The sequence below is a fragment of the Schistocerca gregaria genome, chromosome 8 (genome assembly GCF_023897955.1).
Source record: "Schistocerca gregaria isolate iqSchGreg1 chromosome 8, iqSchGreg1.2, whole genome shotgun sequence".
NCBI lineage: Eukaryota > Metazoa > Arthropoda > Insecta > Orthoptera > Acrididae > Schistocerca > Schistocerca gregaria.
In genome coordinates, this window is record NC_064927.1 from 204,236,232 (window position 1) to 204,249,601 (window position 13,370).

Here is a 13,370-nt window from a genome sequence, read left to right on the forward strand (position 1 = left end):
TTTCTCCTCTATCCTTCCATCCAGCCACTGTTGTGTACATGAACAGGTGCTCCTTTTGACAGTTGTTCATTAGGAAGTGTCTTGTGGCAGCAGTTTTGTCCCATCAACACAGCAGTATAAAATGATTGAGTAATGAGTGTTTTCTTGTCCTGAAGTATTAACAATAATGCTTTTTGTGCCTTGGGAACCCACAGTTGTTACAAGGCACGCCAAAAGTTAACAGTGTCTCTTCCATGTTTTCACTTTGTGAAAGTTCAGACTTTTCTCTTGTCCTTACATTTACGACAAATCGATGAATTTCAACAATTTTTTCTTCAGGCTCGGCTGCAGATCTGTGGTATTTTTGTCTTTGTTCGCAACCGAGGGCAGGAGTTCAAGTTGCTGGAAACCATGTTTCTTGGATGGCATTACAAAAAGCAGGGTAAATGCTTAAAAGTGGTGGTGGGGGTGTTTGGTTTTTGGGATGCTCAACTGCATGGTTATCAGTGCCCGTACAATTTCCCAATCTATGCTCAGTCCAATCTCACCACTTTAATGTATGATGATGAAATGATGACAACACAAACACCCAGTCATCTCGAGGCAGGTGAAGATCCCTGACCCTGCCGGGAATCGAACCCGGGACCCCATGCTCGGAAAGTGAGAACGCAACCGTGAGACCATGAGCTGCGGACCAATAGAGTGGAGTTCGCTAGAGTTCACACAGATTTTGTGAGGGACACAAGGAATGTTTGCGAGCAGCAGACTATCACAATTCCTGCAGGCAGGAGTATCAGAGCAATGGGAAAACATGTGCATCTCTCAGCTTTGCTCCCCTAAACGCCCGCCTTGACGGATTCTGTGTAATGCTGACTGGGATGATTCCCCTCTGCTGTCGTCCTTAGTACCCCACTGCAAAGCAGTATTGATGCAGTTGTGCAGCATACAATGGGAGCCATTCTTCCAGCAACCAACCAAGCCGTCCCGTCTTCCTTTGGATACCCATCTTGGAAGATGGTACCTTGGTGGATACCAGAGATGACTGCAGCCATTAGAGATCATAGGCGGGCTCTCCAATGCCATAAGCAGCCCCCTTCACTGGAGCACCTCATTGCCTTTAAACGGCTCCATGTCTACATCCACAACCTCATAAAACAACGAAAGCAAGAATCCTAGAAACGATATGTTTCCACCATTTTATCACTTACCTCTCCATCAAAGGCATGGGGAAAGATTAGACACCTCTATGGCTTCCAGTCCCCGGTGGGCGTACCAAGTATTTCCTTGGATGGTGCCAGTTATGCTGATCCAGATGCTGTTGCCGAACATTTTGCTGGGTATTATACTCGCACATGTGCGTCTGAGAGCAGGTGGAACAGATGTGCTTATCTTTTACTACCTGCCACCTGGAGTCATGTAATGCTCCTTTCAGTGATCAGGAACTCTCCATTGCCCTGATACAGGGCCCGGGTTAGACTGCATCCACAATCAAATGCTGAAAAAATGTATCTCAGTGGATTGTCAGCATCGCGTCATTGCTCTCTTTAATTGGAACTGGAAGGAGAGTGAGTTCGCTTCTCACTAGTGATGAAGTGCAATAGATCCAATTCTGAAACCGGGTAGGAACAGTTATCACCCAGTCACACATAGTAAGCATATGGTTGCATTGACTCCTTGAGCCTCAGGGTTATTTGGCTGCATCTCAGTGCAGTTTTTGCAAAAGCCATTCCGCTGCTGATAATTTGATTTACTTAGAGTTCACCATCTGGACGGCCTTTGCATGTCGTCAGCTGTCCTTTTGAATGCACAGAAGGCTTATGACATGACATGGTATCACCACGTCCGTACTACATTACATGAGTGGGGTCTCCAGGGCCCACTCCCAATTTTTGTCAAGAATTTCCTGTCACACCATACGTTCCAGATTTGAGTGGCTGCTTCACTCAGTACTTCCCATATACAAGAGAACAAGGCCCTGCAGGGCTTTGTACTGAGCGTCCTCCTTCTGGTGACCTTCAGTAGTCTAGCAGTGGCTGTGGGGCCTTTGGTATCGACCTCCATATATGCCAATGATTTTTCGCTTTTATTATTGTTCATCTAGTATGGGTTTTGCTGAGTGTTGCCTAAGGGGCACCATACGAAAGGTGCAGTCATGGGATCGCAACCACAGCTTTCACTTTTCAGCCACTTATGTTGCCATCAGAATACCCACACATACCCAGAACTTTGATTGTCTAGGTAATTACTTCTTGTAGCTGAGGTACACTGCTGTTTGGAACTGATCTTTGATTCCCGGCTGACATGGCTTACCCACCTTTGCCAGTGTAAGCAAAAATGCAGGTGACTCCTCAATACGCTTCACTGCCTCAGTAACATTAACTGGGGTGCAGATTGCTCTACCATTTTGTTGCTCTACAAAGTTGTGATTTTGTCCCATCTTGATTATGGGAGTCTTGCTATGGTTCAGCACGTCTCTCATCATTGTGGATACTCGACCCCATTGTGGGGTCGAACTTGTGACAGGAGTCTTCCAATCTAGCTCTGTGAACAGTCTACTAGGCGAGGCTGGAGTCTGTCCATTACCTATCAGGTGCCAACAACAGCTGCTATGCAGATTCGTAGCTTCCCTGAATATCTCAACTACAGTGTCCTTTTCCCTGGAAGAGAGCTCCAGCACCCACAACAGTAACCCAGAACTGTGTTTACAATTGCTGCATGCCTCCATTGTCTCTGTTCGGAACTGCAGTTTCCTCCACTGTCACATGTGGTCAGGAAAACATCACATCTGCCTCGATCGCTTGTGCCCTGGCTTCGGATTTGTCTTAAGTATTGTTTGGTCCAAAAGATTCCATTGACATAAAATTTTTTGCTGCCTGTACTTGGCTGTCCTTGAGATGCATCTTGGTTCGGAAGTGGTATTCACCGATGACTCAACAGTTAATGGACGAACAGGTTTTGCATGCACACATGCATGGTGTAGTGAACTTCACTCTCTGACAAACGGCTGCAGTTTCTTCACCACTGAATTGATGTCCATTAAACTAGTCCTTAGCTATGTTCGTTCCTGCATTGTCAAGAGTATCCTAATGTTTTGTTACTCCCTTTGCAGTCTTCATGCTACAGACCAGTGCTACTTACCTCACCCACTGATTACTTCTATATGGGATCTTGTGTTTTAGCTGGGTGACCAGTCATTTTCGTTTGGATCTATGGTCATGTTGGGATTTCAGGCAATGAAAGAGCTGACCAGCTGGCCAAGCTGGCTACCAGGATGCTGATTCTGGACATGGGGGTCCCAGAACTGGACCTTCAGTCGTTTATATTCCATAGATTGCTGGGGAACTAAGAATGGTCTGCCCTGATCTCCCCAAACAAACTGGGGACAATAAAGGAGACCACGACCACACAGCAGCCTTCCCTGTGCTTCTCACAGGTAACCCACCATTCTCTGCTGACTCTGCATTGGCCACACTCGGCTGACCCACGGCCACATTCTCCAACATGAGAATCCCCCCTCACTGCGGATGTGGGGCCCACCTGATGGTGGCCCACTTATTCATAGACTGCCCTAATTTGGCTGCTTTGAGGCGGAATCTTAATCTTCCTGACACGCTACCTCTGATGCTATCAGACAAAGCCAAAGTGGCATCTCGTGTTACATTTTGCCTGCGAAGATTGTTTCTGTTCATCCCTGTAAGACGTTCTGACCTCATTGACTGCCTGAGGGGTTAGTGGGGCACCTCTCTCCTGCTAGCTGCTACAAATTTGATTTCCACAAACATCTATTTTTCTCAAAACCTTGTGTCAGTGCTTTGGGACCTTATAGATCATCACTAGGAATGTTAAAATGTAGAGACTCCTGCTGTGGACTCCACATGCACTGCACTGGAAAGCACAACTGCAAGCCACAGACTCCAACATTTGTGAGCAGATGAGCTTTTGGTGCCTAGCTGACCTGAGCTGTTCTGGCTTCTAACACCATTCACTCATGTGAGTCAACTGAATTCACTCCTGTGTGGCCAAAGATTCCTTTGTGCCACCAGTCCCTGTTCCCACAATTGGTAAGCAGAAATCTTCTGTCTGTAGATTAAGTTGTTTGCAGACACATTTCAACGGCTTCTTTAATAACAGAACCCCAGTAGATGGATACAGACGAGATGATGTTGGTTACTCCATAACTCATGCTATGTCTCATGTCTAGACTGTGGTCAACAGTAGCAGATTTTCCTGGCTGACCTGGTCTCATATGAACCCAATGTTCATTGCACCTCTTTTTGACAGTACAACACGTGTGGCCAATGTATAATTTCTTACAATGAAATGGAATCTTGTATATTTTTGGTTTTCTTGCTCCGAGGGCATCTTTTACAGAACCCGGGATCACTTGCAGTCATGCCCAAGGACACAAGAAACATTTTATTCTGTGTTTCTTGAACCTTCTGATCTTGAAAAACAGACTAACAGCATAAGGCAGAAAACCCTCACTACTTGTTATTCAACAACCAATATTTCAAACTGACAGTGTTGTGAGTAGTCCTCTGTCTCCCATCATAGCTAACCTTTTTGTAAAAGACTTAAAGAATAAAGCGCATCAATCAGTTGTTCTGAAACACAACTTTTTGAAGATGTATAGATAATGCCTTTGCAGTACGGCTGCACGGGGTCGCAACACTTCAGTTAGTTTTGGAACATCCTCGCTCTCCATCCCAGCATTTTTTCCAGTTTGGAAGTGGAGAAAATGGAGTCTCTTTTATGAATGTCATGATTCATAGAAAATAAGATGGCTGTGGGGTTGATTGTATGTTTTGTAAACCAACACACATTGGCCTGTTTCAGTGAACTGACGCCAATTCCAACATAGCAGTATATTACCAACATTCGTTTATAGAGAATGAGATATTTCAGATTCTGAGAGCTTATCAGAAGATCTCAGCCATCTGTTCTTCAGAACAAGTACTTTGAGAAGCAGATTACCCATGCTTTTCGATTGGTACACATTGAGATTCATGAGCAGTCAGAGAATATATAGAACTCAACTCAGGGTGATTTTCTTGCTTTAGAGCCAGCCAGTGTTGCCGAGCAGTTCTAGGCGTTTGTCTGCCACGGGCATGGATGTGTGTGATGTAGTTAGGTTAGTTAGGTTTAAGCAGTTCTAAGCTCTAGGGGAATGATGACCTCAGATGTTAAGTCCCATAGTACTCAGAGCCATTTGAACCATTCTTGCTTTAGATGGTGATGTGCCCTTCAAGGAGTCGGGGTTCTTCGAAAACCACTGAACAAAATTTTTGTCTCAGGGTGATTTTCTTGCTTTAGATGGTAATGTGTCCTTCAGGGGGTGGGGGTTCTTCAAAAACACTGACCAAAATTTGTCTCCCACCCTTCAGCACAATTTCAAACAGTGCTGAGTTTTGTAAAAGATGGCCTCTTTTTAAGTAGATCAAGAATATGTAAGATCTCGTGTCTTGGAAATCATTCATTGGCCAGCCATGTCACTCTGTTAAAGACAAGTTCTACATAAGGGAGTGAGAGGTGTAATTTACTAGATGCATTTTTTCTTCAGTTGCAAAGCCCCTCTACGCCTATACTGCAACTGTCACTTGGAAGTGACAACACTGGGCTCGCATTTGGGAGGATGACATATAAGCTGTTACTCCATCGCTAATGACCTCAACATTGACAGGGCGTTAAACCATGAGCTTTCTTCCTGATACTGCCACCACTGCTTTCCCCATCCATGCCTTGACCTGCGCGAACTGCCATCATACGTGAATCTGACAGTAGTGCACAGTGCAACCTCAGTTGGACTATCATTGAAGAGGAAGTCAACTGAGGTCACTTTGAAAGAACTTCCTAGCTTCATATGTTCTAGAAAGGATGCACTGTATATAAAGCAGTATGACCAGACTGAGATTTGAACTAACCCTTGAGAGAGGACAAAGGAAGGAAGGGTAGATTTTAATGTGCCATCAAGGTTGTTAGATATGCAGGTAGGCGCGCGCGCGTGTGTGTGTGTGTGTGTGTGTGTGTGTGTGTGTGTGTGTGTGTCCATTCTATTCCTACAACACTCAAGGAAAAACTGTCCTTTATTATCATTAGAATGGCCAGTGGTTCAGAAAGGCATTCAGTATGCTACAAAAATTTGTGATTGCTTGCACAATAGCATAAAATATAAATCTAAAATCATTTCTCCCGGACAACTTCTTCTATTTGTGGGTGAATTTCTGTTTAAAAATTGGTAGTCTGTAAAATATATTTTTTTAAGCGTAGCAACTTGAGTAGTCGTCATTAGTGTTACCACTAATCATCTATCATGTATACCTGTAAAATGACTCATTCCACATTTTGATAAAAAATCATTGAGTAATCTACGGAACTTTTAACTAGCTATCTACTTCGTCGAAGATTCTGCTGATATCAGATTAGTGGGGCACTACTCCCACTTCACATCAGGCGTGCCTTAACTCCAGGTTTGATGTATCATAAAAGTCCTGAACAGTCCATAGTCCAAATGTACAATTCAGTGTCTCTCATGTTGTAACTGTTGAAGAGTCTTCACCTTGGTGTGATGCTCAATGTTGCTGGTGCTGTTCTCAGCAGAAGATTCATTCAGACTTGCATTGGATTCCTTTACTGCAACTAGGTTCACTGTGGGGTGATGAACTTGTTGAACAACCACCATGAACTCTGAACTGCCAGCTAAGCTGTGGAGTGCAACTTTACTAAGTAGTGCAGAGTGATAAAGTGTGTCTGTGAAACACTGTTCCAGTTGTGCACCTGCAGCCAGAGTGGGCTAAACAGCATTGTGGTGTGGGGCACACTCCAGTAGCTCTATAGTAGAGTAACTGCAACCATGGCTGAAACTTCGATTTCATTCAGTAAAATTAATTTTTGCCATATCCAGAAAACTTATATGTTAATTTTGAGGAATTTTCACATTGGTTGATTAATTTTTCCCTGGTTTCATCTTTCTCTTTTGAGTTCTGAGGCATACATTTACCTGACGCATTAATTTAAAATGTAATGTGCATATTCTAATTCCCTAACTTTAGTTACCAGTTCCATGAATTCTCTTCACACTGGGTTCAGAAGGATTTTTCAGGCTCCCTTCTGCTGCCTTTTTCATACCTGTTTTGCTTGGAGCTGCTCAAAGAAGACCCTAGGTTGTATTTAAGGAGTCATTCTCTTTAGTTGCTCACTATTATTAGCTATGTCCCAAATCCTACTGCTGTACTGACTGGCTTGTGGGGCTGTACTGACAGGCTTTTGGGTTTTGTATATCTGTATGTGGTTTGCAGTCTAATTTACCACATTATTTTTCAGTGGGTTGCAGACACTTAATTGATTTCTTGCTTGCTTTCACAGGTAACTTGTGTGCTGTTGGCAGCATGTCTCCCATAATTGATGTTTGGGACCTTGATATTATTGATAGCCTGGAGCCAGCATTTAGATTGGGCAATAAAGCTAAGAAGAAGAAAGGCATTAAGCGACACGGTCATAGAGATGCAGTACTTGACATAACATGGAATACACACCTTCCGTAAGACTGCATCTGATTTTTTAAATTTTTTAGTGATACTATGCAAATTTCTTGAAGTACCCCTATTATCAAAAAGTATGTGTGCACGCATGTTCTCACGCATGCACTCACTTGCTCACTTACATAATGGTATGAAAATTGATGCTACTTGTAGCTCACAGGTATGTTGTGAGGTGATGAGACAAACTGAAGAGATAAAAAGTGAACATTTTGATGTGGAAGAATTTTAGGGAGAAGAAGGGATTGGGCAATGAGAGTAGATACGGAATGACCATAACGTAATGAGAGATTGCTACATTTCCAAGAATTGTATTATATGTTGCACTCACTGACCAGGAACAGAATTACACTGAAAACAGTTCTTCTGTTATTCTGAGATTAAATCATGCCATACTGGGGAAGGTTCTATTAATATTACGCAATAACGTGCTTGGTTAGTGATTTATGAAGTAGTCTAGAATCTAGGGGCAGAATTGAAAGTAAGCAGATTGTAAGGGCAGAGGATGGAGGAAAACAAATGTTGTATCTGGAGTGCAGGCTTTACACAAGGCACACCAAGTAGTGTTGTATGGTAGAAAGTAAACGTTCAGTTGAATACCATTACGATATAGACATTTCTCTGTAGTTTGCTGAGTATTAACATGTGGATGAGTGCCTTTGGGAAGACAACACAAGGAAGTTTATATTTGTGTGACATCAGATGGAATTTTACATCATAACATAAATGTTGTTCTTGCTGCCACAATGTGTTACTTTTTTTTATTAAATATACTGTGCTAAATATAATGTACTAATAGACAGTATTCATATTATACTCCAACATAATGTTAAGTTTCAAGCAAGCAACAAAAAACTGCAACTTTGCTCATAAGGCTAGGCAGTCAGTGTGCAGTTACTTGTTATACATTTATAATTAATATACAGTCCTTATTCAACAAGTTATATCATTATAGGAATACTTCATTGTGCTATTTTTTTTCATGTTAGTGTAAACTTATGGTATAATTACTAACAAAGAGATAGAGGGGCTGGCCAGTACTTACCTCAGCTCAGTACAGCCGATAGAAACACAAAAAAACAACCGAAAATTTAAGCTCGTAGCTTTCGGAATAAATGTTCCTTCATCAGGGAGGAGAGAGGGGAAAGAAAGGGAAGAAGGGAAAGTGGATTTAGTTACTCACAACCCAGGTTATGAAGCAACAGGGAAAGGAAAACAGGGAAGGTAGCAAGGATGGAGGCATGGTTGTCAGAGGGAAGCCAAAGATATTCTACTGCAGGTACTGTGCCAGCTTCAAACCAAAGAGGATGCATACAGAAGTAAAGAGGTGTATAGTATAAAGATGTAGGATGGAAAGATGCATGAATGGCTAAAGAGGAAAGGGAAAGAGGAGAAGACTGAAAAGTAAATGGGAGTGAGGTTGTTTAACGTAGGTTTAGTCCAGGGGGATGGCGGGATGAAAGGATGTGCTGGAGTGCAAGTTCCCATCTCCGCAGTTCAGAGGGACTGGTGTTGGGTGGGAGAAGCCAAATGGCACATACAGTGTAGCAGGTTCCTAGGTCCCTAGAATTATGCTGGAGGGCATGCTCCGCAACTGGGTATTGGACATCTCCTAGGCGGACAGTTCGTCTGTGTCCGTTCATGCGCTCAGCCAGTTTAGTTGTTGTCATACCGATGTAAAAGGCTGTGCAGTGCAGGCATGTCAGCTGATAAATGACATGTGTAGTCTCACACGTGGCCCTGCCTTGAATTGTGTATGTTTTCCTAGTAGCGGGGCTGGAGTAGGTGGTTGTGGGGGGGATGCATGGGGCAGGTTTTGCAGCGGGGTCGGTTACAGGGGTAGGAACCGCTGGGTAGAGAAGGTAGTCTGGGAATATTGCAGGGTTTAAGAAGGATGTTACGGAGGTTAGGGGGACGACGAAAGGCAACTCTGGGTGGTGTGGGGAGAATTTTGTCAAGGGATGATCTCATTTCAGGGGTTGACTTGAGAAAGTCATATCCCTGGCGGAGTAATTTATTGATGTATTCGAGGCCAGGATAATATTGGGTGACAAGGGGGATGCTTCTGTGTGGTCTGAGGGTAGGAATATTGTTGTTGGACGGGGAGGAATGTATTGCTCGGGAGATCTGTTTGTGGACAAGGTCTGCAGGATAGTTGCGGGAGAGGAAAGCACTGGTCAGGTTATTGGTGTAATTGTTAAGGGATTCGTCAGTGGAGCAGATACGTTTGCCACGAATACCTAGGCTGTAGGGAAGGGAGTGTTTGATGTGGAATGGGTGGCAGCTATCAAAGTGAAGGTACTGTTGTTTGTTGGTGGGTTTGATATGGACAGAGGTGTGGATGTGAGCTTCAACAAGATGAAGGTCAACATCCAGGAAGGTGGCTTTGGTTTTGGAGAAGGACCAGGTGAAATTCAGATTCGAAAAGGAGTTGAGGTTATGGAGAAAATTAACGAGTGTTTCTTCACCATGAGTCCAGACCACAAAGATGTCATCTATAAACCTATACCAGGCCAGGGGAAGCAGCTGTTTGGTCTTCAGGAAAGCCTCCTCCATGCGGCCCATGAAGAGGTTGGCATAGGATGGAGCCATCCTGGTTCCCATGGCAGTTCCCCTGATTTGTTTGTAGGTCTGGCCTTCAAAAGTGAAGTAATTATGGGTGAGGATGAAGTTGGTAAGTGTGATAAGGAACGAGGTTTTTGGAAGATCTTCAGGTGGGCGTTGGAATAGGTAGTGCTCAAGGGCAGAGAGACCATGGGTGTGTGGGATGTTTGTGTAAAGGGATGTAGCATCTATGGTGACAAGAAAGGTTTCTGGTGGGAGAGGAGTGGGAATGGATTTGAGGCGTTCTAGGAAGTGGTTTGTGTCCTTGATGTAGGATGGGAGTCTGCAGGTGATAGGTTGGAGGTGTTGGTCTACCAGAGCTGAGATACGTTCCGTTGGGGCTTTGAAGCCTGCTACAATGGGACGGCCAGGATGGTTCTCTTTGTGGATTTTGGGTAATAGGTAGAAGGTAGGGGTACGTGGCTCAGGTGGAGTGAGTAAGTCTATGGAAGCCATTGTGAGGCCTTGTGAGGGACCTTGGATTTTTAGGATTTTCTGCAGCTCAGTCTGAATGGAGGGAATGGGATCCTGGGTAACAGCTTTGTAGGTTGAGGTGTCGGAGAGTTGACGCAGTCCTTCTGCCACATACTCCACACAGTCAAGTACCACAGTTGTGGAGCCTTTATCCACTGGAAGGATTACAATAGAGCGGTCTGTTTTCAGCTGCTTAATGGCACGGGATTCAGCTGGGGTGATGTTGGGGGTTGTCGGAATGTTCTTCAAGAAGGACTGGGAGGCAACACTGGATGTGAGGAATTCCTGAAACGTCTGCAAGGGATGGTTTTGGGGGAGGGGAGGAGGATCCCTTTGAGAAGGCGGTCGGAACTGTTCTAAACAAGGTTCAACACTGGGTCTAGTATTTGGGGGCTGTGTTTGGGTGGTGAAGTGATATTTCCAGTTGAGGTTCCGGGTGAAAGAGAGGAGATCTTTAACCAGGGCAGTGTGGTTGAATTTAGGTGTGGGGCTAAAGGTTAAGCCTTTTGATGGAACAGATGTCTCTTCAGGAGAGAGGGATCTGGATGAGAGGTTTAGAACTGAATTGGAGTTGGTGATATGTGGCATTTGACTGTGTTTATAGTTGAGATTTGGTCTGTATGGGGTATGTGCTGGGATGGGGAGATTGAGTAGGGTGGCTAGGCTAGGTTTGTTGGCTATGAGGGGGATTTGTTGACGGTTCTGTTGTGGTTGGTGTTTGTGAGGGATAGGGAGAGGGACCCCACTTCTTAGGTGTTGCACTAGCACTGTGGATAGTTTTTTCAGGTGGTGTGTGGCATGGGACTCAAGTTTGCGGCTGGCTTCTAGGATGATGTTCCTGAGTGTGTTCTCCAAGCAAGGGTTTGAGAGGTGGAGGACTTTGAAGAGAGATAGGAGCTGTTGGGAGTGGTGGTTACATGAAGTAGTGTAGAGGTTCAGGACAAGTTGGGTAAGGGCTAAGGATTGAAGGTTCTGGAAGTCCAGGAGAGATTGGTGGAAGGAGGAATTGCACCCAGAGATGGGAACTTTTAAGGTAAGTCGTTTAGGGGTAACTCCAAAGGTTAAGCAGGAACGGAGGAAAAGTATGTGGGATTGCAGTTTGGCTACGGTAAATGCATGTTTCCGGAATGAATGTAAATAATGTGGTATAGGATTAGGGTACATAGTGGGTAACTGGTGGGTGTGGGTGTGTTTCTATCTCGGCTGTACTGAGCTGAGGTAAGTACTGGCCAGCCCCTCTATCTCTTTGTTAGTAATTGTTTCACATCTTTATATGAGATTTTCCATTAATTAGTTAAACTTATGGTATGTTCCAATTCAAACCTTGTATGATTACAGGCACATTTTAGCAAGTGGCTCAGTTGATCAGACTGTACTGTTGTGGGATCTGGACAATGGCAAGGCAGCTACGACACTTACTCAGTTTGGTGAGAAGGTAACAAGTGTGAAATGGCATCCTTTTGAGTCTCAGCTGCTTCTTACTGGATGTTGCGATAAGTAAGTGTGATGATACAAATGTCACACCAGGAACAAAAAAAAATATATGATCTCTCTCTCTCTCTCTCTCTCTCTCTCTCTCTCTCTCTCTCTCTCTCTCTCTCTGTCTTTCGTTCTTACCAATGCAACTGTTCCATCATGTTACATATAGATCAGTTTTTTTAGATGAATAAGAAATACGTGATGGAGGCTTTATAGAAATGTGCTTGCTACAAACTATTAATAATCATGAAAACATATGCACAACATAGCGGACTGTATAATCCCGTTGCTCTTATTTCATGTAGAGTATTCAGTATTGACAGTAAAGTAAGTTTTCATAGAGAAATGGAAGAGGATAATTAAGGAATGTGATAGAAAATTCTAATGTTGTTGATTGTCAGAGTTGTAATGAAACTGAACAAGGTGATGTAGCAGTGAGATACTGATCATGCTTTTGAGAAGATAGTGTTTCAAATTCCCAGACAACGGTACAGATTCAAGCTTTCTGTGGTTTCCCCAAATCAGTAAAGCAAATGCTGAAATAGTTTATTTGAAAAGGGCATGGGTGCTTGTTACCCAGGGATGGTTTCAATGAAAAGGGCATGGTTGCTTGTTCTCCATCTCTAATGATCATGGTGTTGAAAGTACAGTAAATCCCGCTTTTATTTTCCCGGAAGTAACGTTTTCCCATCGTTCACATTTTTTATCACTCCCGTCAAATTTCTTATGCCAAATGGTCATTTATACCTGATTTTGCTTTAACATATTTATAATTTTCATGCGATTTACGCTTTATGGAAAAAAATGTTTGTGCAGAAAAAACTGATCAAATTGACATAAAATGATGCTGATATGGCATTGGCCGTCAGGTAGTGTTTATAAACATTACACGGTTAAATTTCTTGACACCAGGGTGCTCCGCTCAGCGGATCTGTGTCGGTAAATTGTTAAATGTTGGCTCAATTCATGCCCATACCTTCTGCCTCTGCCAAGCTCCACTTGGCATGATGGGTGATGGGATTAGCTAAGTTCGTGTGATTAATAATGTCATGATCAATCGCAACCATTTCCATACTACTGCATGTGTGTAGTTTCATGTCTTTTGCGATCTGTATTTAGCGTGCTTCGTCCTTTGGCCACATGTAGCGCTAGTTGACACCTTTGCCGACTTTGCATTGCTCAGACTTCTTTTGTTTTCAGCACAGAACCAGTTACGTATTTTTTCATGCTTAGCAAGACGTGTTTTGAGATAAAAAAGTATCCATGCAATATTTATGCATGTATTTGCTTATGAAACAT

The 13,370-nt window shown here is 43.5% G+C and overlaps 1 protein-coding gene across 1 annotated transcript in view; it reads left to right on the top strand.

Moving 5' to 3' along the window:
• Window positions 1-13,370, top strand: part of LOC126284132 (periodic tryptophan protein 1 homolog) — a 51,194-nt gene that overhangs the window by 21,705 nt on the left and 16,119 nt on the right. The window contains exons 7-8 of the mRNA XM_049982843.1: window positions 7,342-7,516; window positions 11,931-12,089. Coding sequence (XP_049838800.1) covers window positions 7,342-7,516; window positions 11,931-12,089 — 334 coding nt within the window. The remainder of the gene's footprint in view (window positions 1-7,341; window positions 7,517-11,930; window positions 12,090-13,370) is intronic.